At 42.7% G+C, this 24,416-nt stretch overlaps 2 protein-coding genes across 2 annotated transcripts; both read left to right on the plus strand.

The window, feature by feature from the left end:
• Positions 1 to 1,495: 1,495 nt before the first annotated feature.
• LOC311118498 (mitochondrial cardiolipin hydrolase-like) lies at positions 1,496 to 6,746 on the plus strand (the record flags this gene model as incomplete). Its single annotated transcript, XM_084193292.1, has 3 exons — positions 1,496 to 1,686; positions 2,084 to 2,313; positions 6,478 to 6,746. 3 exons carry the CDS (start codon positions 1,496 to 1,498, stop codon positions 6,744 to 6,746), a joined length of 690 nt encoding a protein of 229 aa, XP_084049418.1.
• Positions 6,747 to 8,298: 1,552 nt separating this feature from the next.
• Positions 8,299 to 24,148, plus strand: LOC311118493 (ras-related protein Rab-3D-like). The gene is made up of 5 exons (XM_084193285.1): positions 8,299 to 9,006; positions 13,658 to 13,903; positions 17,218 to 17,336; positions 17,642 to 17,766; positions 22,693 to 24,148. The coding sequence occupies exons 2-5, from the start codon at positions 13,658 to 13,660 to the stop codon at positions 22,878 to 22,880; spliced, it is 678 nt and encodes a 225-aa protein (XP_084049411.1). The 5' UTR covers positions 8,299 to 9,006; the 3' UTR covers positions 22,881 to 24,148.
• Positions 24,149 to 24,416: the final 268 nt, after the last annotated feature.

A 24,416-nucleotide genomic window follows, 5' to 3' on the forward strand; every position in this document is an offset into this window, starting at 1 on the left:
CGGGCACAAAGGCTCTCACAGGGAATCTCATATAACCCAAATACACGTGAGAACGGAGAGACTCATCAAAATAACAATAGAATGGATGGAGTGGGCTTCCGCACTCCATCTACCATGCGGGTCAGTCGTTGTGCACCAACCACTTGATCCAATTCTTCACGCATATAGCCTTTGCATTTACTTCTAGCGCCACCCCAGAGATAACACCCTTGATAGGCGCCCTGCTTCAAAGATCCACACACGACACATTCCAATCTTCTTGAGGCGCAAAGCATGCTCCTTCTGTTCCATAGAAACACAAAATAAACCCACTTCCCGTTATTCTCATCGACTCCACCTCATTCAACGCATCCACAATTTTAATAGACTTCAAACGGATCTTCCAGGTAACAACATCGTCCCAAAACCCTTATTCCAGCCAAAAAAGACTCACTACCACTTTGCTTCTCTTATTTCATTTTGCATCCGCCACAGTAATCCAATTCTCCTCACGTTCTTCTCCAGTCGACACGCCATCTGATTCAAACAGAACATCCGCTTCCGCCATTTTTCCTCCTGAGATCGCCGTCAGAACCGGAAGTTCACATTAAACCATTTTCGTCTTCTTCTTCAAGTTTTATTGGCGAATCGCAACCAACTGACAGGTGCATACACCGCTACCTACTGTAGTGGAATGTGAAGCCGGTCACGACCTATCTATACCACTATTCTCTTAACTAACCCTGAATTTCTAATACAATAAAATAATTCCCTACAACCCTCACTACTCCCATCATCCCCACCCAAAATACCACCCACTTCCCATTCCTGTCCAACTTCTCTGACCCTGTCAAACAACCTCTCCCTTTCTACATCATACATCTCACAAAATAATAATACATGTTCAACCGCTTCAACAACTGTCCCCTGATTGGTGGAAACGTTGCAAATATCCTGCGTGTTTTAATTTGATTGACAGATCTAGAGCACCGGCCGGCGTTCGTCTTCGACGTCCACTCAAATAAAAGTCCATCGTGGAGACCGATACTCGCCGGTGAAAAAAGTCAAGGTAGCTAGGTCTAAAGTGGTTTAAAATAAGAGTTAATTCTAGCACACAGCAAGGAATGAACTGAGAAAGTGTGCTTACAAAAAAACCACTGCATGAAGGTAGCTCAGACTTGCAGAGATAAGCTGGCTAGATGGGCCTAGCTAACAAACTCACTTACTGTAGTTAGCTAAGTAGCTAGCCTCTGCTCTGGGCTGCAGCAGAGTTCCATTATTTGCTAGCTATGTCATTGTCCCCATAAAGCTGGTGAAAACGAGCACCGTTCAGAAGTTAATGGCTGTTTTGCATACCCAACAGACCTCAACTATCATTAGCTGTCAAGACTTCACCCTAACTAGGCTAATCCTAACCAAGAGCTGAAAGGCAGGGGGGAAAGAAGGGAAGGCCTACTGTATGTAATTTAGCGCTTCTATTCAACATTTTCATGACAACTTGGCCCTCTGCCCACAGATGTCAGTGGTTCAGATGGTGAAGATTGTGGGTCTGGGGGCTGTGGCCCTCACTCTCAGTGTGAAGTGGTTGGGCTGGCTCCTCTGTCGCCTCTGGCCCCGGAAAATATCCCGGGGGCCCCTGAAAGAAGTGTTCTTTTTCCCCACGGAGGTCGCCTGCACGGAGCGTCTCTTCACTCCTGACTCACCATTGTAAGTAATAGTATGCGTACCAAATGGCACCTTTTCCCTATATAGTGCACTGTTTTTAACCAGGGCCCAGTAGTGGATACTAGTGCCCTAGGGTAACATTTGGGATGCTGGCACAGTCAACTTTAACTACTCACCATCATTTTCATTAATAATATATCTATCCAATATCTCTAAGAATTCTGCTGTTTTTTTTATAGTCTTTCTATTGATTTCAGATGTTTTGCTACGGGCTAGGAACAATTATTCAGTGAGTGACTACTATACAGTAGATCCACCTTCCACAGTAACTCCTTCTCTCTCCCCCTTTCCTCTCCCTCTTATCCTCCTCTCCTCTGTCCCCCTATCATCTTCCCTTCCTCTTCCCATGTCCCCCCCCCTTTCCTCTCTCCCCCCCAAGCCCCTGCCCCTGTCCCTTACCCCACAACGTCAACACCTCCTTCACCCGTCTCCTGGGCCACATCCTGTCTGCCTCCTCCTCCCTGGACCTGTGTGTGTTCGCCTTCACCAACCTGGACCTGAGCCGGGCCGTGCTGGCCCTCCACACCAGGGGCATCCCCATCCGTATCCTCACTGACATGGACTACACCCTCATCACCGGCTCCCAGATAGGGGCCATCCGCAGAGCAGGTAGGCTGATATGCCAAAGTCAATAAATCAAGTCACTGACAGGGAGGGAAGCCTCTCTCACTGCTGCTAATGTTATAAATAGGGGCCATCTGCAGAGCAGGTAGGCTGATGGCAGAGGCCCAATCCTAAAGCAGTTCTTAGAACCTACCACCTAGCTATGTACATTTTTACATTTTAGTCATTTAGCAGACGCTCTTATCCTGAGCAACTTACAGTTAGTGAGTGCATACATTTTATTTTTTCATACTGGCCCCCGGTGGGAAACGAACCCACAACCCTGGCGTTGCAAGCGCCATGCTCTACCAACTGAGCTACACAGGGCCCTACTGTACTATCCCCTTATGCGCCTACATCACTCATCTGCAAAGCAGGTTGGGCCAGGGGTTCCCAAACTTTTTCACTCAGGCCCCCCTTCCTGCATTGGGGAACATCCCGCGCCCCACGTCTATTTCTATGGGCACAAGCACTGTTCATGACAAACTGTTCACACCCCTCTTGTTGACGGTGAGAAAATGTTGCAGGTTTGTTTATTTCCTGCAAATCTATACATTTTGCCATGTCTAATGTTTATTCATGTCATATTTGAGTGACTCAAACATTACAACAAAATCTATGGGCAAAAAAACATGAGGTGACATGGGCTAGTTGATCTGGACATTTGAGTTATAAATAGCTCTCTAAGGTCTGCAATGACTGACATGACAAGAGGAAATCTGCTGATGCACTACCCAATTTCGAAATTTCACCTTGTGCCTTCTACTATTACAACTTTCAAGAGTAAGTTGAAAGCTGGACTGAGTTCCCAAAAAATATACACTACCGGTCAAAAGTTTTCGAAGACCTTCTCTTTCAAGGGTTTTTCTTTATTTTTACTATGTTCTACAAAACTATGAAATAACACATATGAAATTATGTAGTAACTAAAAAAGTGTAAAACAAATCAAAATATATTTTATATTTGAGATTCTTCAAATAGCCACCCTTTGCCTTGATGACAGCTTTGCACACTCTTGGCATTCTCTCAATCAGCTTCATCTGGAATGCTTTTCCAACAGTCTTGAAGGAGTTCCCACATATGCTGAGCACTTGTTGGCTGCTTTTCCTTCACTCTGCTGTCCGACTCATCCCAAACCATCTCAATTGGGTTGAGGTCAGGGGATTATGGGGGCCAGGTCATCTGATGCAGCACTCCATCACTCTCCTTCTTGGTAAAATATCCCTTACACAGCCTGGAGGTGTGTTGGATCATTGTCCTGTTGGTTTATATTAAAGAAGAAAAGTGGAATGCAAAATGTTATTGTTTGGAACAATAGGTTGACTGCATTTGACCTAACAGAACAGCATGCAAAGTAACAGCGAGGAGGAGGAACTGCGCCGCTTGAGTGACAGGGGGCGGAGCTTGGTGTGACAAATAAGAGTAAATTATCAAAACGGACGTTACACAAGGCTGAGATGCATTTCAAAATATTGCATGCGATATGGATCTCTTGCGATATGGAAATATTGCGATTTCTATGTGAATTTGTTTAATTGTGCAGCCCTACTATATAGAGAATAAGGTGCCATTTGGGACGTATCCAGAGGGATGATTAAATATGTTGCAAGCGTAATCTGGCCCTAGTGGGCTTGCCAGCACAAGCCCCGACGAGTCAGAGACCTGTGGAATGCACATGGAATTTAAACTTGGGAGCACCAGTGCAGCTCTGAAAAAATACATTGAATTGCACATGGTTACATCTGTACAGTTGTTTCAAGTCAGGTGTGCTCAGGCTGTGGTTAGGCTACATTTGTATCATTTGAGGGTTGCGCATCACAAGCAAAGTCATTTTGTATCATTTTACTTTGCCTGTGAGAACCATTAGCACAGGCAGGTCTGATTAGTCTAGCTGCATCACAGCCTCTACCATAGAAACCAATGGAGCATGGCTTTGTGTTTGTGGTTGCACAAATGCTTTACAATGCAGAAAAACCACTTGTCTCTAGCTCAACCCGTTCAAAACTAAATACATATTTTACCGGAGCTACACTGAACAAAAATATAAACGCAACAATTTCAACGATTTTACTGAGTTACAGTTCATATAAGGAAATCAGTCAATTGAAATAAATAAATTAGGCCCTAATCTATGGATTTCACATGACTGGGAATACATATATGCATCTGTTGGTCACAGATACCTTAAAGAAAGGTAGGGGCGTGGATGAAAAAAACGGTCAGTATCTGGTGTGACCACCATTTGCCTCATGCAGCGCGGCACATCTCCTTCGCATAGAGTGGATCAGGCTGTTGATTGTGGCCTGTGGAATGTTGTCCCACTCCTCTTCAATGACTGTGCGAAGTTGCGGGATATTAGCGGGAACTGGAATGTTCTGTCGTACACGTCGATCCAGAGCATCCCAAACATGCTCAATGTGTGACACATCTGGTGAGTATGCAGGCCATGGATGAACTGGGACATTTTCAGCTGCCAGGAATTGTGTACAGATACTTGCGACATGGGGCCGTGCATTATCATGCTGAAACATGAGGTGATGGTGGCAGATGAATGGCATGACAATGGGCCTCAGGATCTCGTAACAGTATCTCTGTGCATTTAAATTGCCATCGATAAAATGCAAATGTCTTAATTGTCTGTAGCTTATGCCTGCCCATGCCATAACCCCACCGCCACCATGGGTCACTGTTGACATCAGCAAACCGCTCGCCCACACAAAGCCATACAGGCTGTCTGCCATCTGAACCGTACAGTTGAAACCGGGATTAATCCGTGAAGAGCACACTTCTCCAGCGTGCCAGTGGCCATCGAAGGTGAGCATTTGCCCACTGAAGTCGGTTACGATGCCGAACTGCAGTCAGGTCAAGACCCTGGTGAGGACGACGAGCACACAGATGAGCTTCCCTGAGACGGTTTCTGACAATTTGTGCAGAAATTATTCGGTTGTTCAAACCCACAGTTTCATCAGCTGTCAAGGTGGCTGGTATCAGACGATTCCAAAGGTGAAGAAGCCGGATGTGGGGAGGTCCTGGGCTGGCGTGGTTACACGTGGTCTGCGGTTGTGAGGCCGGTTGGACGTACTGCCAAATTCTCTAAAATTACGTTGGAGGACGCTCATGGTAGAGAAATTAACATTCAATTATCTGGCAACACCTCTGGTGGATATTCCTGCAGTCAGCATGCCAATTGCACGCTCCCTCAAAACTTGAGAGATATGTGGCATTGTGTTGTGACAAAACTGCACATTTTAGAGTGGCCTTTTATTGTCCCCAGCACAAGGTGCACCTGTGTAATGATCATGCAGTTTAATCAGCTTTTTGATATGCCACACCTGTCAGGTGGATGGTTTATCTTAGCAAAGAAGAAGTGCTCACTAAAAGGGATGTAAACAAAAAAAATTGTTTTTCAGAAATAAAATTGTGCCTATGGAAATATCTGGGCTCTTTTATTGCAGCTCATGAAACATGGGACCAGCACTTTACATGTTGCGTTTTATATTTTTGTTTAGTATAAATATTTTATTTCTAGCACGGATTCGCGGGACGCTCTTAAAAGGGTTAAATACAGTGCTTGACTTGGGCAGGAGCTGAGTACTGGCACCTCAAATGTTCTACTGCTTGAGCTACTACTGCCTGTTCCCTTTTATAGAATATATGTTGAAAAGTATTTTGGAGCTCCTGCACCTAAATATAAACAGTACCGGCACCCAAAATTAGTACCTGAACCTATTTCAGTCAAGTCAAGCACTGGGTACACACAAATTAATCATCATGATTAAGGAATTATGAAAATAGTACAAATAAACCCTATTTAATCTTTATTTTATTTATTTTTAATCTATAAAAAAGCAGTATGGATCAGTTAGATGGAGGTCATTACTACTAAATACATTAACAGGGACATTTTAGGTGACATTAACAGGGACATTTTAGGTGTGCTGCAGAGTTGTTTATCCCATCAAGGTGTGCCACGATTCAAAAAAGGTAGATAGACATGTTATGAATGGCTCTCTCTCCCCCTCCCCCCTCTATTTGGAATCTGTGTGATGTCCATGTGAGGTTTGACTCTGTGGGAGGTGTGACTCCACCACAATGCACCACAACTGTGACTGTATTCATAATATAGCATGGCCGCTCTCATCCTGTCTATTCCCCTTCCATTCCCCCAGGCATCTGTGTGAGGTGTGACTCCGGCGCCGTCCACATGCACCACAAGTTTGCCGTGGTGGACGGCCGGCGCCTGATCACCGGCTCCCTGAACTGGACCCTGACAGCCATCCAGAGCAACAAGGAGAACATCCTGGTCACGGAGGAACCAGACCTGGTCCTGCCTTTCATCACTGAGTTCCAGAGGCTCTGGGACGTCAATGACCCGGCTAGGAGAAACCTGCCATCCATCGCTGAGAAACCTGCTAGTTTAGTACTATATAGAGACTGAGAAACATGGCAGAAGTATTTGTGTTACAGTAGCAGTAGCTAGTGGTTACTTTTGGTTTACCAACTGGTACGGTGATTATGGAGATTTTTATTTTGTATATTTAGTTGTTTTATATTTTCCATTTCTGAGAAACCTGCTAGTTTAGTACTATGGATACAAAGGTTGTATGGTCCTTATCTGGGACAAACGTGTCCAAATACAAATCGTGTTTGCATTAGTGTAGTGTGGTACGTTAGGATTGGGCAGTACTGGTCTAATACATGATGTATAATTTGGGTAGTTTGCTATCTAGTAGTTTTATATATTTTTTCAATCTTAGAGAAACCTGCTCATCCACATCTTAACAGAGAAACCAGCTATCTTCGTCAAGTAGAGGGCCTGCGAGACATGGACTGTATGTGTACTTTCCTACTTTAGTAGAAGTAATAGTTTTTTGCCAGATGAATCGCTGCTTTACCCTGGTGATGATGTAGAATTGGGTAGTTTGATATTTTGTACTTTTATATTGAACGTTTTTTGTAGTTTTACATTGTTTACACTGAGGTATTTTGTTATTGTATGACAATTTGTTTTATATATTTTAATACAAAAGTCATTTGAAATCTGTTTAAAAAAAAAAAAAATGTTAAATTGGGTAACTAAGAGTGGAATGTGTTATTTTTGTATGTTAAACGTTATATTTAAAATAGGATTTCATTACAGTATTTAGATAAAGATGGAAATAATAAGAATACTTCATGTTAACTCAGTCCATCCTATAGCTTATCATTAAGAGTCGGAGAACTATACCCAGTCATAACAATTGCACTGAGGGATAAGTGGTGCACTGCACTCATGCAGAAGAGATTTGTAATGCTTCTCACAGAGCACACAGCTCCAATAAAAAACCTACTCATCCACTCTACTGCAATCTGGCAGGTCTCCTGCATCTCAATGCCCCAGGAGCTGTGTCCCAAATGACACCCTATTCCCTATATAGTGCACTACTTTTGACCAGACACCATAGGGCTCTGATCAGAGGTAGTGCACTATATGAATAGGGTGCCATTTGGCCTTGTTCCCAGGATCCATAGCGTACTTCCATTTCTCATGCAGGAAGGAGCATTATTTATATGATCAGTCAGAGCCCTGGGTGGTACAGGCCAGTCAGCTAGACTAGATCTTTCATATTGCTCTGTGTCAGCTGGACTGTACTGTATCCTAGACTGCCTTCATCCCCTGGCTGTGGGGGTGGACATTCAGAAGGCTGACTGAGGAATAATGCTGCGTTCAGGTGCTAGTCGGAACTAGGAAACTCTGAAATGTTCGACTTTCACACTGGTTGACCTCGGCAAGTGTATAACTACAAGCAGTTAGCAATGTCGGAAACTTCAGAGCTTCCTAGTTCCGACTAGCACATGAAAGCGGCAATAACTTCTCAGGAATATATAAAGCCCTATTCAATCAAAACCGTAATCTGGGTTGGGTATCCTCTCCAGGATAAAACAGAAATACATTCCCACCGTTTAGTTAGTGGTATAAATATATCTACAGGTGTCTCATTCATAGGGTTGCACAATTTTTCCAGAAATCCTGGTAGGAGGACACGTGGATTTCTTATTCCCTCCTAATGCCATGAATTTCCAACCAGGATTATCTGGAAAACCGGGGAATTTTAGGAAAGACACTGGAATTTTGAAACCCTACTCATATGCCTACATAGCACACTATCGCTGATACTAAAGCTGATTGGGTTTTCTTCTAACTAAGCTGTTCCTTGTATGAATTCTGATCTCTATCAATTTAATATTTAGCAATGTAGGCCTACATTATTTGAGTAACTCTCTTAGAGAAAAAGATGGAGAATAGCTAACTTGTATTTGTTTGCCTGGTTGACTATAAGTTTCCCCTGAACTGTAACAATGTAACTTAGTTGAATGAGAGAGAAAAACTAACAATAAATCAAAAAGCAACAACGTTGCAACGCGCACCGCACTCGTTGACTACCTTTGGAGTTAAGCAAACGGGCAACACTACTTACAGAGTTTGTATGTTTAGAGGTTGTGTGAACGAGGATTCATCGACGTTCCGTCAGTCGGTCTGTCGGTGACACCGGATTAAAATTGGGAAACTTCCGCAGCCTTCCATATCGCAAAATCAACGGAGGAGCGAGCATGAGATCCGGGAGTACCTTACATTAGGCGAGAGAAAAGAAATAGACATCGAGTTGGAACGGGAGGAGGGAGTGGACGAAAAAAAGGATTCACACACTGGATTTTAGGTAATGAAAAAGAAACCGACAGTATTTTCAGGAGCATTTCTTATGGGGTTTTGTGTTTGGTTCTTTTCCATAGGTTCTTTTCTTATTTGACATGATGTAAATAAATTAAATATTGGCCATATGGAAGCCCAGAGATGCTTCTCTGAACGTTGACTTTCATGAGTGTCAAAACCAAAGTTATGGGTGTTTTTAATATATTTCTTGCAAAAGGCTACAGTCAGCTTAGACGAGGACTGCTCGTGTGGTTTTGGGACAGCTGTTGCGTTCTGCCTCGAGTTTCTCTATGTAAAAAGCTTTCAGCAAGTGCCTACAACCAGTTTTCTCATTATTTTGTATGGTTATTATGCCTACTATGTCAAAGTAGAGTAGACTAGGCCTATGTGTACAGATCTATTACCGTCAACTGTAAATAAAAAAGAACGAAGGCTGTTGGGCAACTTGAATTGGGAATTTATCCCTTTACTGCTTACTTTTTGAGCAGGCAGTTCAACGGTTTACATTTGTATGTTAGACCTATAGTCTATTGGCCATACATGAATGAGATTGTAATGTTGGCATCCCAAATGGCACTCGCTAGTGCACCACTTGGAATAGGGTGCCATTCGGGACACCACCATAAATTGGTAGGGTCATCATATCCTGTTGGGAGGAATTAAAAGCGTCCCACCCATCATCACCTCAAATAGGTGACCTCATTTACCTTTTCCATCAACACACACACACACACACACACACACACACACACACACACACACACACACACACACACACACACACTAGCTATGTGTTTCTGATCAAAAGTAATGCACTGTAGACTCTAGGGGAAGTAGTATTTCAGATATGCCCACTATGTACAGTGAGTGGAATGTTGAATCATGTCCTGATGCCTTCCACCACCACTGTGAGCTCAAGTCCCTCTTCCTCTGGGTCACGGTCACCTAGACCTTGTCAGAGAGAACAACATTTCCAGCCTCAGGTTGTAACATCTCCAAATATACTTGTAATGTTGGCAACTGTTACCAGTTGAATATGTAATTACCTCCTTTTTAAAGGGCAATGGATCACTCATCATGTGTAGTATCATTGCTTTTGAATATGTCCATTTTTGGAAGGAGGGTAATATACCTGTATGGTTTTATGATTGATAAAAGGGCCTACATTGAAATTGAATGCATTGATATGGGGCAATTCTCCTCATAAAGACCGCAAAAATGGATGCCAACATAAATGCAGTCAGAATTGAGTGCTATTTTGGCAACAGCAGCACGCTCTGGTGTCTTCTAGTCGTGTTACTGTATTCATTGTGTGTGTTGAGTCTCTGTTCTGCTTAGTTTGTATTTGCCAGTCCCTCTTTTATGGCCCTGGATGGTTTGTGCTGAGCTTGTCGCCAAGGAAACGGTCTTAATCAGGCAAAGAGCACTGCTCGGCTCAGCGTCGCTCATATGCTGCAGGCCAGGGGAGAGAGGGATGAAGGAAGAGTGGACATTCTGGGGTCATTTCCATGTAAAAGGACCAATGAGCACCAATAGGTGAAGTTCATAGGAGCATGTCAAAATGGGTGTCAAACCAAAGTCTATATTTTTTTAGAAATTGAGGCATATACAGGATCGTAGCTACATATGAGGACACCGAGGTTCAGATCTTTATTTATTTTTAAACCATTGGAACTCAGTCGGAGTCTCAACTTACTGTTGAGTGTTAGAATAGTAGAATATAAAAGGTGCAATTTCAAAACTTGGTTGCAGCAGATTAACTTTTTCCACTCACTGACAGTCACTCAATTAGCCCATGTTAGTCAAACAGATTCGATTAGTGTAGTTAGTCTAGCCAGCTATCTAAACTTGTAGTAATCATGGCCGAATTACGACCGGGCACGCTGGGCACGTGCCCAGGGGGTCCTGACCTCCAAGGGGCACCCATTGATTTTGTCACTTTCACTCAGATATCATATTAACCTGGCATAAGTCATGGCAAAGAAGGTTATTGTAGAATTGCATGAAATGTAGCTTTAAAACTGCAAAAATGTCTCCCTACCCCATGGCAGAATGTTTAGCATTGCAGGAAATGTTCTATAAAACTGCACAAAAAAGATGGTTCTGTAAAGCAAACTTATTTGTTTACCTTTTGTTAATAAAATACTTTTTTTGCTAACAGATCCCTCAGTATGTAATAAATTATAGTTTTTAATCCCGGTGCTGAGTTAATGTGCAGCAGCTAATTGTATAGCTAATAGGCTATGTGTTTGTAGATCGATTGTGGTGAATGAAGCTACAGTAACCAATGTGATAATGGCTGAGGTCATTTTTGCTTGTTTTTGCTGTTCTCCAAATAGCGTTTTTTAAATGCAGTAAATGAGCTTCAACCTTTTATGAATGGCACGACAATGGGCTTCAGGATCTCTTCACGGTATTTCTGTGCATTCAAATTGCCATCAATAAAATGCAATTGTGTTAATTGTCCATAGCTTATGCCTGCCAATACCATAACCCCACTGCCACCATGCGGCACTCTGTTCACAACGTTGACATCAGCAAACCGCTCGCCCACACAACGCTATACATGTGGTCTGCGGTTGTAAGGCCGGTTGGACGTACTGACAAATCCTCTAAAACTAAGTTCAAAGTGGCTTATGGTAGAGAAATGAACATTCAATTCTCTGGCAACACATCTGGTGGACATTCCTGCAGTCAGCATGCCAATTGCACGCTCCCTCAAAACCTTAGACATCTGTGGCATTGTGTTGTGTGACAACACTGCACATTTTAGTGGCCTTTTATTGTCCCCAGCACAAGGTGCACCTATGTAATGATCATGCTGTTTAATCAGCTTCTTGATATGCCACACCTGTCACGTGGATGGATTATCTTGGCAAAGGAGACATGCTCACTAACAGGGATGTAAACAAATTTGTGCACAACATTTGAGAGAAATAAGCGTTTTGTGCGTATTAACAATTTCTGGGATCTTTTATTTCAGCTCATGAAACATGGGACCAACACTTTACATGTTGCATTTAATATTTTTGTTCAGAGTATATTTCGTTTTGTAAACTCTGTAAGTTTAAGAAACATTGCCCTTTGCCTTAATTCCGTTACCAAAAACCCACATATCTTTAAGATATTTTCTAATTTCTCTCCCTCATGAGGAGGGAGGATAATGAAAGTTCATAAAAGTAAGAAGTGAAGGTAGACCGATCAATTAGGGTTTTTACTGATATCAATTTTGTTGGTAAAACTCAATTCCATTACCAAATCGAAATAGCTACAATGGGAAATCATAGTATTCACAAACTACAGTTGGGTTCACAAGTTTGCACAGTATACAGTAAAGAAAAGTAGGGTATTGTACAGTAGAGCAGACTAGAGTTGAGTACCCTAATGTACTGTACTCTGCTGTACTGCTCTGAACTCTACTGTACTGAACTATACTCTACATTACTGAACAGTACTGAACTCTACTCTGCTGTAGTGTACTGAACTATACTTTACTGTACTGATCTCTACTCTACTGGTGTGCTGTACTGTACTCTACTGTGCTTTACTTTGATGTCCAAACTTGTGAAACATAGATGTCTATGATTGGTTCCAATTTGGTCCGGACCAACCAAATTTGGTCTTGTTTGGGTATAGAGCTCATTAAAATAATAGCCAGTGTGTAGAATAATACCCAAGGAGGATATTGCATATTTATACCTAGGATACATCACCATGAAGAGAATGACGTTCATATCCATGATTATGCATTTCTGTGTAGTACAGATCAGAGACCCATGATGAAATTCCATTACTGCAATTCCGTTACCTGGTGTAAATAGACTTCACTTACTGTAGTTCAAAAACCTTTTTTTTTTTTTTAAGTCAGTGTCATGTTATAGCTGACACCCCATTCTTTCTGCAGACATTATTGAATCTTAATTCAGAGCAGATATTTAGGAAAACGTGGACACATAAACTGAGGGAGATTTTACCGAAATTCTGTTACCAAATTTTGCATCTGCACAGTTCTTCCAGTAAATATGTTTTTGTAAAATATTCAGTGTTCTATTGTTAAAAGTAGTCATTGTGCATAGAGCTGTATGGTTTGTTAAACTTTGAAATCAATGGTTTTTGTTTGGCATACATTTTAAGTGAGAAATCTGTCTCAGTGCAATTCCGTTAATGTGGAATTACCCCAGGCTTTTTATTCATGCTGCAGGACTATAGTGAAGAGAGGGATGGGGGAGGAAAGGGATGGAGGAGAGTGAGGGATGGAGGGAGTGGACAGGATACTCTGGCTTTTATTCATGATACAGGAAAACAGAGGGCGAGCGAGAGTTATGGAGGAAACCTGCTGACTCACAACATTGTCATAAATTCACCCTGATCATCACATAGTCAGGTCCAATGACTGACCAAATATTGAATAGTTTCATAAAGGATGTGGGCGAGGTTTGGCCCTATGGTGTGGGCTGAACAATATGGGTATGACCATTTGAAATTGCAAAACTCAATCGACCTCTGGGCCACCATAATCACAACGTTATTTTAGCTGGTCGTTCGGTACAGTACCGTTTCTGTGGAATTAAACGTTACACACAGTTCTGTCGTACTGAACGCACCCCTGGACTAGGAGTTGCACTGCTTCAACTCTTTCCTCCCCTCCGCTCCTCTAGATGGCGCTGGCGAGCGACCCCGGTGCCAGCCAGCAGCAGACCCAGGCCCAGAAGGATGCCGCGGACCAGAACTTTGACTACATGTTCAAGCTGCTGATCATCGGCAACAGCAGCGTTGGGAAGACCAGCTTACTCTTCCGCTACGCTGACGACTCCTTTACTTCGGCCTTCGTCTCCACCGTGGGCATCGACTTCAAGGTCAAGACGGTCTACCGCAACGATAAGAGGGTCAAGCTACAGATCTGGGTAAGAAGTGGGTTTGATTTAGATTTATTAGGATCCCCATTAGCCGACGCCAATGGTGGACAGCTAGTCTTACTGGGAAAAAGACATTACAGACAATACTTTACATCTAGTGTGCGTGTGTGTGCCTCTATCAGTTACACATACATGTCAGTACATACACACAACAAGTAGGTCATGTGGGGGAGAGTCGTTGTGCCGTGAGGTGTTGCTTTATTTGTTTTTTGAAACCAGGTTTGCGCTATGTCAGATGGGAGTTCCATGCACTCATGGCTTTGTATAATACTGTACGTTTCCTTGAATTTATTATGGACCGTGGGACTGTGAAAAGACCCCTGGTGGCATGTCTGGTGGGGTAAGTGTGTGTGTCAGTGGTGTGTGTAAATTGACTAGGCAAACAATTAGGAATTTCCAACACATTGCTTCACTTCTTGTTTTTATAAGAAACAATCAGTCTTTCCTCAACTCTTAGCCAAGAGAGACTGACATGCATAGTATTAATATTAGCCATCTGATTACAATGAAGAGCAAGACGTGCCGCTCTGTTCTGGGCCAGCTGCAGCTTAACTTTCTTTGCAGCACTTGACCATATGACTGGACAATTATCAAGATAAGATAAAACTAGAGCTTGCAGGATTTGCTTTGTGTGGTGTCAAAAAAGTAGAACATCTCTTTATTACGGACAGACATCTCCATATCTTTACAGCCATTGAATCTATATGTTTTGACCATGACAGTTTACAATCTAAGGTAACACCAAGTAATTTTGTCTCCTCAACTTGTTCAAAAGCCACACCATTCATTACCAGATTCAACTGAGGTCTATCATCAGCATACATGGACACACATGCTTTGTTTATTGCCAGTGGCAGGTCATTGGTAAAAATATAAAAGAGTAGAGGGCCTAGAGAGCTGCCCTACAGTACACCACACTTGACATGTTTGACATTAGAGAAACTTCCAGTTCTATTAGATTGATTACCTTATCGTGTATTCAGAGTTGAGTATTCAGAGTTGAGGTTGAAAAGCCATAATACATACGTTTTCTCAACAACAGGTTATGGTCAATAATATCAAAGGCTGCGCTGAAAACAGTACAGCTCCCACAATCTTCTTATTATCAATTTCTTTCAACCAATCATCAGTCATTTGTGTCAGTGCAGTACATGTTGAGTGCCCTTCTCTATATAAGCATGCTGAAAGTCTGTTGTTAATTTGTTTACAGAGTAATAGCATTGTATTTGGTCAAACACGTTTTTTCCCCAACAGTTTCCTAAGAGCTGGCAGCAAGGGGGTCAAAGGTTATAGGGAAGGTGTGTAAAACTTGAGGGAGTGTGTGTGAGCATCCTTGTGCACATTCTTGCTTGTTACTGTGCCTTTTTGTCTGCTATGTTCGCCTGGCTTGTTTTACCAGCCTACTCAAAACAAGGGAGGAAGGAGAGGACGTTTTTGCTAAAACAACATTAATTCTCTGAATTTTTGCCCCTTATGTTCCAGCAGGCTGATGATGGTATGCTGAGTGAGGAGGGTGTTTGTCCACTGAAATAACAGCACTATACACTTCAAAGAAGGGCCCTAAATAACAGCTATACACGTCAAAGAAGGGTCCTGAATAACGGCTATACAAGTCAAAGAAGGGCCTTGAAATAACAGCTATACACGTCAAAGATGGGCCCTGAAATAACAACTATACACATCAAAGAAGGGCCCACAGTTGCTTGAAACATGTTGCCTGTTTACTGTATTATGTACGGTATCTGAAATGGCACCCTGTTTCCTCATTCACTACTTTTGACCAGGGCCCAATTAGTGCACTATATGGGGAATAGGGTGCCATTTTGGACACAGACTGTGGTTGGACTATACACTCTCGACGTTAACCTCACTTGATGTTGAACATCGTCCCTTGACAAAAGATGCAGAAGGCTGTGCTGCTGTCTCTGTTTACAGTGCAATCTGACACCCAATACGTTTTACATTTTAGTCATTTAGCAGACTCCCTTATCCCGAGCGACTTACAGGAGGAACTAGGGTTAAGTGCCTTGTTCAAGGGGACATTGACAGGGTTTTCACCTAGTCAGCTCAGGGATTCGAACCAGCAACCTTTCGTTTACTAGCCCAACGTTCTTGACCGTTAGGCTACTTGCCGCCCTATACATGTCTATTACAGTATTGCTGTCTGTCAGATGGGATTCTCACAAGAAGAAGATTAGGGCTGTGTCCCAAATGGCACCCTATTATCATGACAAAGTAGTGCACTATGTAGGTGTAGGGAAAAGGGTGCCTAGAAGATTCTCTCACAGTAGCTTTCTCACCACTACACTAAACTACTGGTCATATCTTTATGACCGCTGATATTTACATTTTAGTCATTTAGATAAGAGCGACTTACAGGAGCAATTAGGGTTAAGTGCCTTGCTTAAGGGCACATCGACAGATTTTTCACCTAGTCAGCTCGGGAATTAGAACCAGCGACCTTTCGGTTACTGGCACAACGCTCTTACCCACTACGCTACCTGCCGCCCGCATGTTGCTATCTAGATCAACCATCCACATTAGCTTAGTTGTAATATTGATTATTCGTTGAGGTGTTATTGCTAGTGCCAGCCGTTTCCCTGACCTGACCAGGAACAACTTCCAGGTCCTAGTTACTGCTACTATAACTAGGGCCCAGAGTTTTACCGGCTCAGGATGGAATAACGCCTTGCCCTATAGGTTATGTTAGTCAGACCAGGTTTACAGTATTCTGCATCAGTGCCATTGTATCCTGGTGTACATATAGGGTGTGGAAACAGGAGGGCTGTCTTGGCAGGGACTTCCCTCTGCTCTGCTGCAGTTATGGGTTAATCATTCTCTTCTTCCCAGCAGCAGAGTAGGCTACAGTTAACCAGTTAACCCCTAATACTCCTCCACTACTCACACCATGTGTCTGTATGATGGATGGCCCTTATGGCTTTTGCTGTGCTGGGGCAATGTGAACCCCATAGAAATACTAGAACGGGTGTCCCCATTTCAAGTCAATGAGGTGAGGTCATAATGGGTGATTTTTAATTCCTTACGTTATTCTATTTCTTTGGGGAAGGTGATTCTCCATCGCTACAGGACCTACAGTATGTTGGTTGACAGTGTTTCTGTGTGCTAGCCTAGTAGCCCTCGTGGCTCATCTGTCTGTTGCTGCAGTAAGGATAAGCCTATTGTGTTTTGAAACTGGAGGCGTCCATTTAAAAGCTGTGCTGTGTGTATTTATTTAGGTGGGGCATAGACGACATGGTACTAACTCTCTCTTTAAAACAACCAACTGTGTGTGTGTGTGACAGGACACGGCGGGCCAGGAGCGTTACAGGACCATCACCACAGCCTACTACAGAGGAGCCATGGGCTTCCTGCTCATGTATGACATCACCAACCAGGACTCATTCTACGCCGTGCAGGACTGGTGGGTCATATCCCCTTCTAGGATCAATAAAGTTTATTCAATTACATTTGACACAGCACAGACATTCACACTAACTTTCTCTGTGGGTGTGTGTGCGTGGGCAGGACTGGTGGGTACAGTACTCCCATGGGGCTCAGCTTTCTCCATTCGATATACCTGTTGTTGGAAAATCGTGTTCGCTAAGTCATGAAACAGCTGGAATGCGAGGGTTTTGCAACACTAGTTACCTCTGAGGTTAAATACAGTAACAGATGCATACTATTGTTATGAAAGTCATATATTGATTGTCGTTGTCCGGTCCCCAGGGCGACCCAGATCAAGACGTACTCGTGGGACAACGCCCAGGTGATCCTGGTGGGGAACAAGGCTGACCTGGAGGACGACAGGCTGGTACCAGCGGAGGACGGACAGAGACTGGCTGACGAGCTGGGTGGGAGAGAATACACACACTCTTCTCTTTCTCTGTCCGTCTCCTGTCTGTCTCTCGCTCCCTCTCTCTTTCTGAGGACGGACAGAGACTGGCTGAAGAGCTGGGTGGCAGGGAATACACACTCTTCTCTTTCTCTGTCCGTCTCCTGTCTGTCTATCTGTCTCGCAACCTTAAAAGACAGACTAATATTGGCATACAGTGGGGAAAAAAAGTATTTAGTCAGCCACCAATTGTGCAAGTTCTCCCACTTAAAAAGATGAGAGAGGCCTGTAATTTTCATCATAGGTACACGTCAACTATGACAGACAAAATGAGAAAAAAAATCCAGAAAATCACATTGTAGGATTTTTTAATGAATTGATTTGCAAATGATGGTGGAAAATAAGTATTTGGTCAATAACAAAAGTTTCTCAATACTTTGTTATATACCCTTTGTTGGCAATGTCACAGGTCAAACGTTTTCTGTAAGTCTTCACAAGGTTTTCACACACTGTTGCTGGTATTTTGGTTGCTGGTACCTTGAAATGCTTCTTACGAAGCCACTCCTTCGTTGCCCGGGCGGTGTGTTTGGGATCATTGTCATGCTGAAAGACCCAGCCACGTTTCATCTTCAATGCCCTTGCTGATGGAAGGAGGTTTTCACTCAAAATCTCACGATACATGGCCCCATTCATTCTTTCCTTTACACGGATCAGTCGTCCTGGTCCCTTTGCAGAAAAACAGCCCCAAAGCATGATGTTTCCACCCCCATGCTTCACAGTAGGTATGGTGTTCTTTGAATGCAACTCAGCATTCTTTGTCCTCCAAACACGACGAGTTGAGTTTTTACCAAAAATTAATATTTTGGTTTCATCTGACCATATGACATTCTCCCAATCCTCTTCTGGATCATCCAAATGCACTCTAGCAAACTTCAGACGGGCCTGGACATGTACTGGCTTAAGCAGGGGGACACGTCTGGCACTGCAGGATTTGAGTCCCTGGCGGCGTAGTGTGTTACTGATGGTAGGCTTTGTTACTTTGGTCCCAGCTCTCTGCAGGTCATTCACTAGGTCCCCACGTGTGGTTCTGGGATTCTTGTGATCATTTTGACCCCACGGGGTGAGATCTTGCGTGGAGCCCCATATCGAGGGAGATTATCAGTGGTCTTGTATGTCTTCCATTTCCTAATAATTGCTCCCACAGTTGATTTCTTCAAACCAAGCTGCTTACCTATTGCAGATTCAGTCTTCCCAGCCTGGTGCAGGTCTACAATTTTGTTTCTGGTGTCCTTTGACAGCTCTTTGGTCTTGGCCATAGTGGAGTTTGGAGTGTGACTGTTTGAGGTTGTGGACAGGTGTCTTTTATACTGATAACAAGTTCAAACAGGTGCCATTAATACAGGTAACGAGTGGAGGACAGAGGAGCCTCTTAAAGAAGAAATTACAGGTCTGTGAGAGCCAGAAATCTTGCTTGTTTGTAGGTGACCAAATACTTATTTTCCACCATAATTTGCAAATAAATTCATAAAAAATCCTACAATCCTACTGGGGAAAAAAAATCTAAATTTGTCTGTCATAGTTGACGTGTACCTATGTTGAAAATTACAGGCCTCTCTCATCTTTTTAAGTGGGAGAACTTGCACAATTGGTGGCTGACTAAATACTTTTTTCCCCCACTGTATATACAGTACACACCCAGAAAATAAACATATATACAGTACCAGTCAAAAGTTTGGACACACCTACTCATTCCAGGGTTTTTCTTTAATTTGACTATTTTCTACATTGTAGAATAATAATGAAGACATCAAAACTATGAAATAACACATGGAATCATGTAGTAACCAAAAAAGTGTTAAACAAATGACAATATATTTGAGATTTGAGATTCTTCAAATAGCCACCCTTTGCCTTGATGACACATTTGCACACTCTTGGCATTCTCTCAACCAGCTTCATGAGGTAGTCATCTGGAATGCATTTCAATTAACAGGTGTGCATTCTTAAAAGTTAATTTGTGGAATTGACTTAATGCGTTTGAGCCAATCAGTTGTGTTGTGACAAGGTAGGGGGGGTATACAGAAGATAGCCCTATTTGGTAGAAGACCAAGTCCATATTTTGGCAAGAACAGCTCAAATAAGCAAAGAGAAATGACAGTCCATCATTACTTTAAGACATGAAGGTCAGTCAATACGGAACATTTCAAGAACTTTGAAAGTTTCTTAAAGTGCAGTCGCAAAAACCATCAAGCACTATTATGAAACTGGCTCTCATGAGGACCGCCACAGGAATGGAAGACCCAGAGTTACCTCTGCTGCAGAGGATAAGTTCATTAGAGTTACCAGCCTCAGAAATTGCAGCCCAAATAAATGCTTCACAGAGTTCAAGTAACAGACACATCTCTACATCAACTGTTCAGAGGAGACAGTGTGAATCAGGCCTTCATGGTCGAATTGCTGCAAAGAAACCACTACTAAAGGACACCAATAAGAAGACGAGACCTGCTTGGGCCAAGAAACACGAGCAATGGACATTAGACCGGTGGAAATGTGTCCTTTGGTCTGGAGTCCAAATTAGAGATTTTTGGTTCCAACTGCCATGTCTTTGTGAGACGCGGTGTGGGTGAACGGATGATCTCCGCATGTGTATTTCCCACTGTAAAGCATGGAGGAGGAGGTGTTATGGTGTGGGGATGCTTTGTGGTGACACTGTCTGTGATCTATTTAGAATTCAAGGCACACTTAACCAGCTTGGCTACCACAGCATTCTGCAATGATAAGCCATCCCATCTGGTTTGGGCTTAGTGGGACTATCATTTGTTTTTCAACAGGACAATGACCCAACACACCTCCAGGGTGTGATGGAGTGCTGCATCAGATGACCTGGCCTCCACAACCCCCTGACCTCAACCCAATTGAGATGGTTTGGGATGAGTCGGACCGCAGAGTAAAGGAAAAGCAGCCAACAAGTGCTCAGCATATGTGGGAACTCCTTCAAGACTGTTGCAAAAGCATTCCAGGTGAAGCTGGTTGAGAGAATGCCAAGAGGGTGCAAAGCTGTCATCAAGGCAAAGGGTGGCTATTTGAAGAATCTCAAATATAAAATATATTTTGATTTGTTTAACACTTTTTTTTGTTTACGACATGATTCCATATGTGTTATTTCATTGTTTTGATGTCTTCACTATTATTCTACAATGTAAAAATAAAGAAAAACCCTTGAATGAGTAGGTGTGTCCAAACTTTTGACTGGTAGTGTGTGTATGTAAAAACAATACAATAGCCATTTACATCATTAACAATGTCTACACTGTATTTATAAGTGACCCCAGTATCAAAAGTTTGAGGTCACTTATAAATACAGTGTAGACATTGTTAATGATGTAAATGGCTATTGTATTGTTTTTAATGGAATATCTACATAGGCGTACATTATCAGAAACCATCAGTCCTGTGTTCCAATGGCACGTTGTGTTTGCTAATCCAAGTTTATCATTTTAAAAGCCTTTTGCAATTATGTTAGCACAGCTGAAAACTGTTGTGCTGATTTAAAGAAGCAATAAAACTGGCCTTCTTGAGACTAGTTGAGTATCTGGAGCATCAGCAATTGTGGGCTCGATTACAGGCTTAAAATGGCCAGAAACAAATAACTTTCTTCTGAAACTCGGCAGTCTATACTTGTTCTGAGAAATGAAGGCTATTCCATGTGAGAAATTGCCAAGAAACTGAAGATCTCGTACAACGCCGTTTACTACTCCCTTCACAGAACGGCGCAAACTGGCTCTAACCAGAATAGAAAGAGGAGTGGGAGGCCCCGGTGCACAACTGACAAAAACATTAGTGTCTAGTTTGAGAAACAGACGCCTCACAGGCCCTCAACTGGCAGCTTCATTAAATAGTACCCGCAAAACACCAGTCTCAACGTCAACAGTGAAGAGGCGACTCCGGGATGCTGACTTTCTAGGCAGAGTTGCAAAGAAAAATACATATCTCAGACTGGCCAATAAAAATAAAAGATTAAGATGGGCAAAAGAACACAGACACTGGACAGAGGAAGATTGGAAAAAAGTGTTATGGACAGACAAATCAAAGTTTGAGGTGTTCGGATCACAAAGAAGAACATTTGTGAGACGCAGACCAAATGAAAAGATGCTGGAGGAGTGCTTGATGCCATCTGTCAAGCATGGTGGAGGCAATGTGATGGTCTGGGGGTGCTTTGGTGGTGGTAAAGTGGGAGATTTGTACAGGGTAAAAGGGATCTTGATGAAGGAATTTTGCAACATTTTATGGACTGCGCTTGATTGGAGCCAATTTCATCCTACAACAGGACAATGACCCAAAGCACAGCTCCAAACTATGCAATAACTATTTAGGGAAGAAGCAGTCAGCTGGTATTCTGTCTATAATGGAGTGGCCAGTTCAGTCACCGGATCTCAACCCTATTGAGCCTTTGTGGGAGCAGATTGACCGTATGGTACGTAAGAAGTGCCCATCAAGCCAATCCAACTTGTGGGAGGTGCTTCAGGAAGCATGGGGTGAAATCTCTTCAGATTACCTCAACAAATTGACAACTGAATGCCAAAGGTCTACAAGGCTGTAATTGCTGCAAATTGAGGATTATTTGACAAAAGCAAAGTTTGAAGGACACAATTATTATTTCAATTAAAAATCATTATTTCTAACCTTGTCAATGACTACATTTCCTATTTATTTTGCTATATTTCCTATTCAAACTAATTTCATGTATGTTTTCATGGAAAACAAGGACATTTCTAAGTGACCCCAAACGTTTGAACGGTAGTGTGTGTGTGTGTGTATATATATATATATATATATATATATATATCTCACAGAGAACAAAATGCAAGTCACTCTTTCGCTAGGTTTGTTGCTTCTAGTAATCCTTTGTTTCCCTGTTCTCCATCCTCCCTCCCTCTTTCTCCAGGGTTCCAGTTCTTCGAGGCCAGTGCCAAAGACAACATCAACGTGAAGCAGGTGTTCGAGTGTCTCGTCGACCGCATCTGCGAGAAGATGAGCGAGAGCATGAATGGGGAGCCCAGCCCATTGGCCAATCACAAGGCCCCCAGCCTACAGGACACGCCCCCAGACAACAAGGGTGGCTGCTCCTGCTGATAACGCCTTAAACATACATACGGTATACATGCTCGCGCACACACACACACAAACACACACTGAAAAAATTAAATACACAAACACTCCCACACACGCTCAATGACTTGCCAGAAATCTAGCGTTGTGAATGTACTCTTGGTTTTGTGTAACATTGTTGCTACTATCCCTGTTACCGACTGGTTCCCCAGTCACTTGCACTCACTTTGCCTCTAACAACAGATTTCACATCAGTTCTCTTGTTTAGAATGAGCTGATGGCATGTATTTTGCTATAGGATAAGCTTCCCAGAGTAGGGTGAAGTTGCCCCTAGACACTGATCTTGGGTCAGTTTAACATTTCCCCCACTAATGGTTAGGATTGGGGAGGGTAAGCTGATCCTAGATCTGTACCTAGGGGAAACTTCATCTGGGAGCCTTCCCACAACCCAAGCCTAGCCTAAGAACAGTTGTTCAGTGCTGTAGTTCAGATTCTGTTTGATTGTGTCATGATCATACTGAGTCGCACACTCCACATGTATAACCTCCCAGTAATGTATTGGGTAAAAATGATCATACTGCCCCCATGTGGATGTTGAGTGTCACTGCAGTAATAATGGAGGCACCTGCTCTAATAGTGTCAATAACGCAGCTGTGTCTGCCTGACATCAACGACATTGTAGGGCCCTGAGTTTCTCCTGGCTGCGTGGTGGAAAAACTCAAGGCCCTATACTAAGGGAGCGTCTAGATGGCTGGCTTATGAGGCTATTGCTTATGAATGTTCAGCTGTAGCCTATACACTGTAAACCAAAATGTTAGGTCAACTATGACTGACCAACCAACCTGCCAAAGTTTCTTGATTCAACTGGATACTGGGGTTGGGGTCAATTCAATTTCAATGCAGTCAATTCAGGAACTGAACTGAAATTCCAATTCCATTTTTATTCTTATGGAGTAGCGTTGTGGAGAATTAGAATTTCGGTTTACTTCCTGCATTGGCTGAATTGAAAAGGAATTGACCCCAACCGTGCTGGACTAAATGTCCTTCCTGACCTGCACTGTCCCACTAACTACTGTAACTGAATGAGCTATTAGATTCTACATCAGGCATTCAATGGAAAAACGTCTTACTATATTTGTGTATGGTCTGGTTGTGTTTTATAGGTTTGTGTTTTAGTGCTCAGGTCGAATGTAAAAGTCATAGCATGATTTCATTTGATTCATTTCAGTTAATGACTGTATATCTGCTCAATCCCCTCGAATGAACAAAATAAAGAATGTAATGTAAATTTATTGAAGTCTGGTCAGGTGTATCTCTCTTGCTTTCATCCCAAAATATATTTATTTGCCTACCTTCAATTACAGTAACTGCTTAGTAACATGTAGTGACTTCCTCATTGAATAGTTCAGTCGTAGAAACTGCTTCTAATTACTTTATACTGTAAGATGAATGCTATGAACTCCCATGTCAGCTAACATGTATGAATACATTTCCTTGGGAATGTCTGAGTGTGTTTGAGTGCAGTTAGTTGTTGCCATTGTTTGTGGTCATTTGACATAG

This window comes from Coregonus lavaretus (genome assembly GCF_964263955.1).
Source record: "Coregonus lavaretus genome assembly, contig: HAP1_SCAFFOLD_955, whole genome shotgun sequence".
NCBI lineage: Eukaryota > Metazoa > Chordata > Actinopteri > Salmoniformes > Salmonidae > Coregonus > Coregonus lavaretus.

Bases quoted from the DNA above. Each gene is read 5' to 3' on its own strand.
- LOC311118493 (XM_084193285.1), top strand. From the start codon at position 13,658: ATGGCGCTGGCGAGCGACCCCGGTGCCAGCCAGCAGCAGACCCAGGCC. The intron at 13,904-17,217 runs GTAAGAAGTGGG...TGTGTGTGACAG, and splicing joins GGGTCAAGCTACAGATCTGG to GACACGGCGGGCCAGGAGCG. The intron at 17,337-17,641 runs GTGGGTCATATC...TCCGGTCCCCAG, and splicing joins TTCTACGCCGTGCAGGACTG to GGCGACCCAGATCAAGACGT.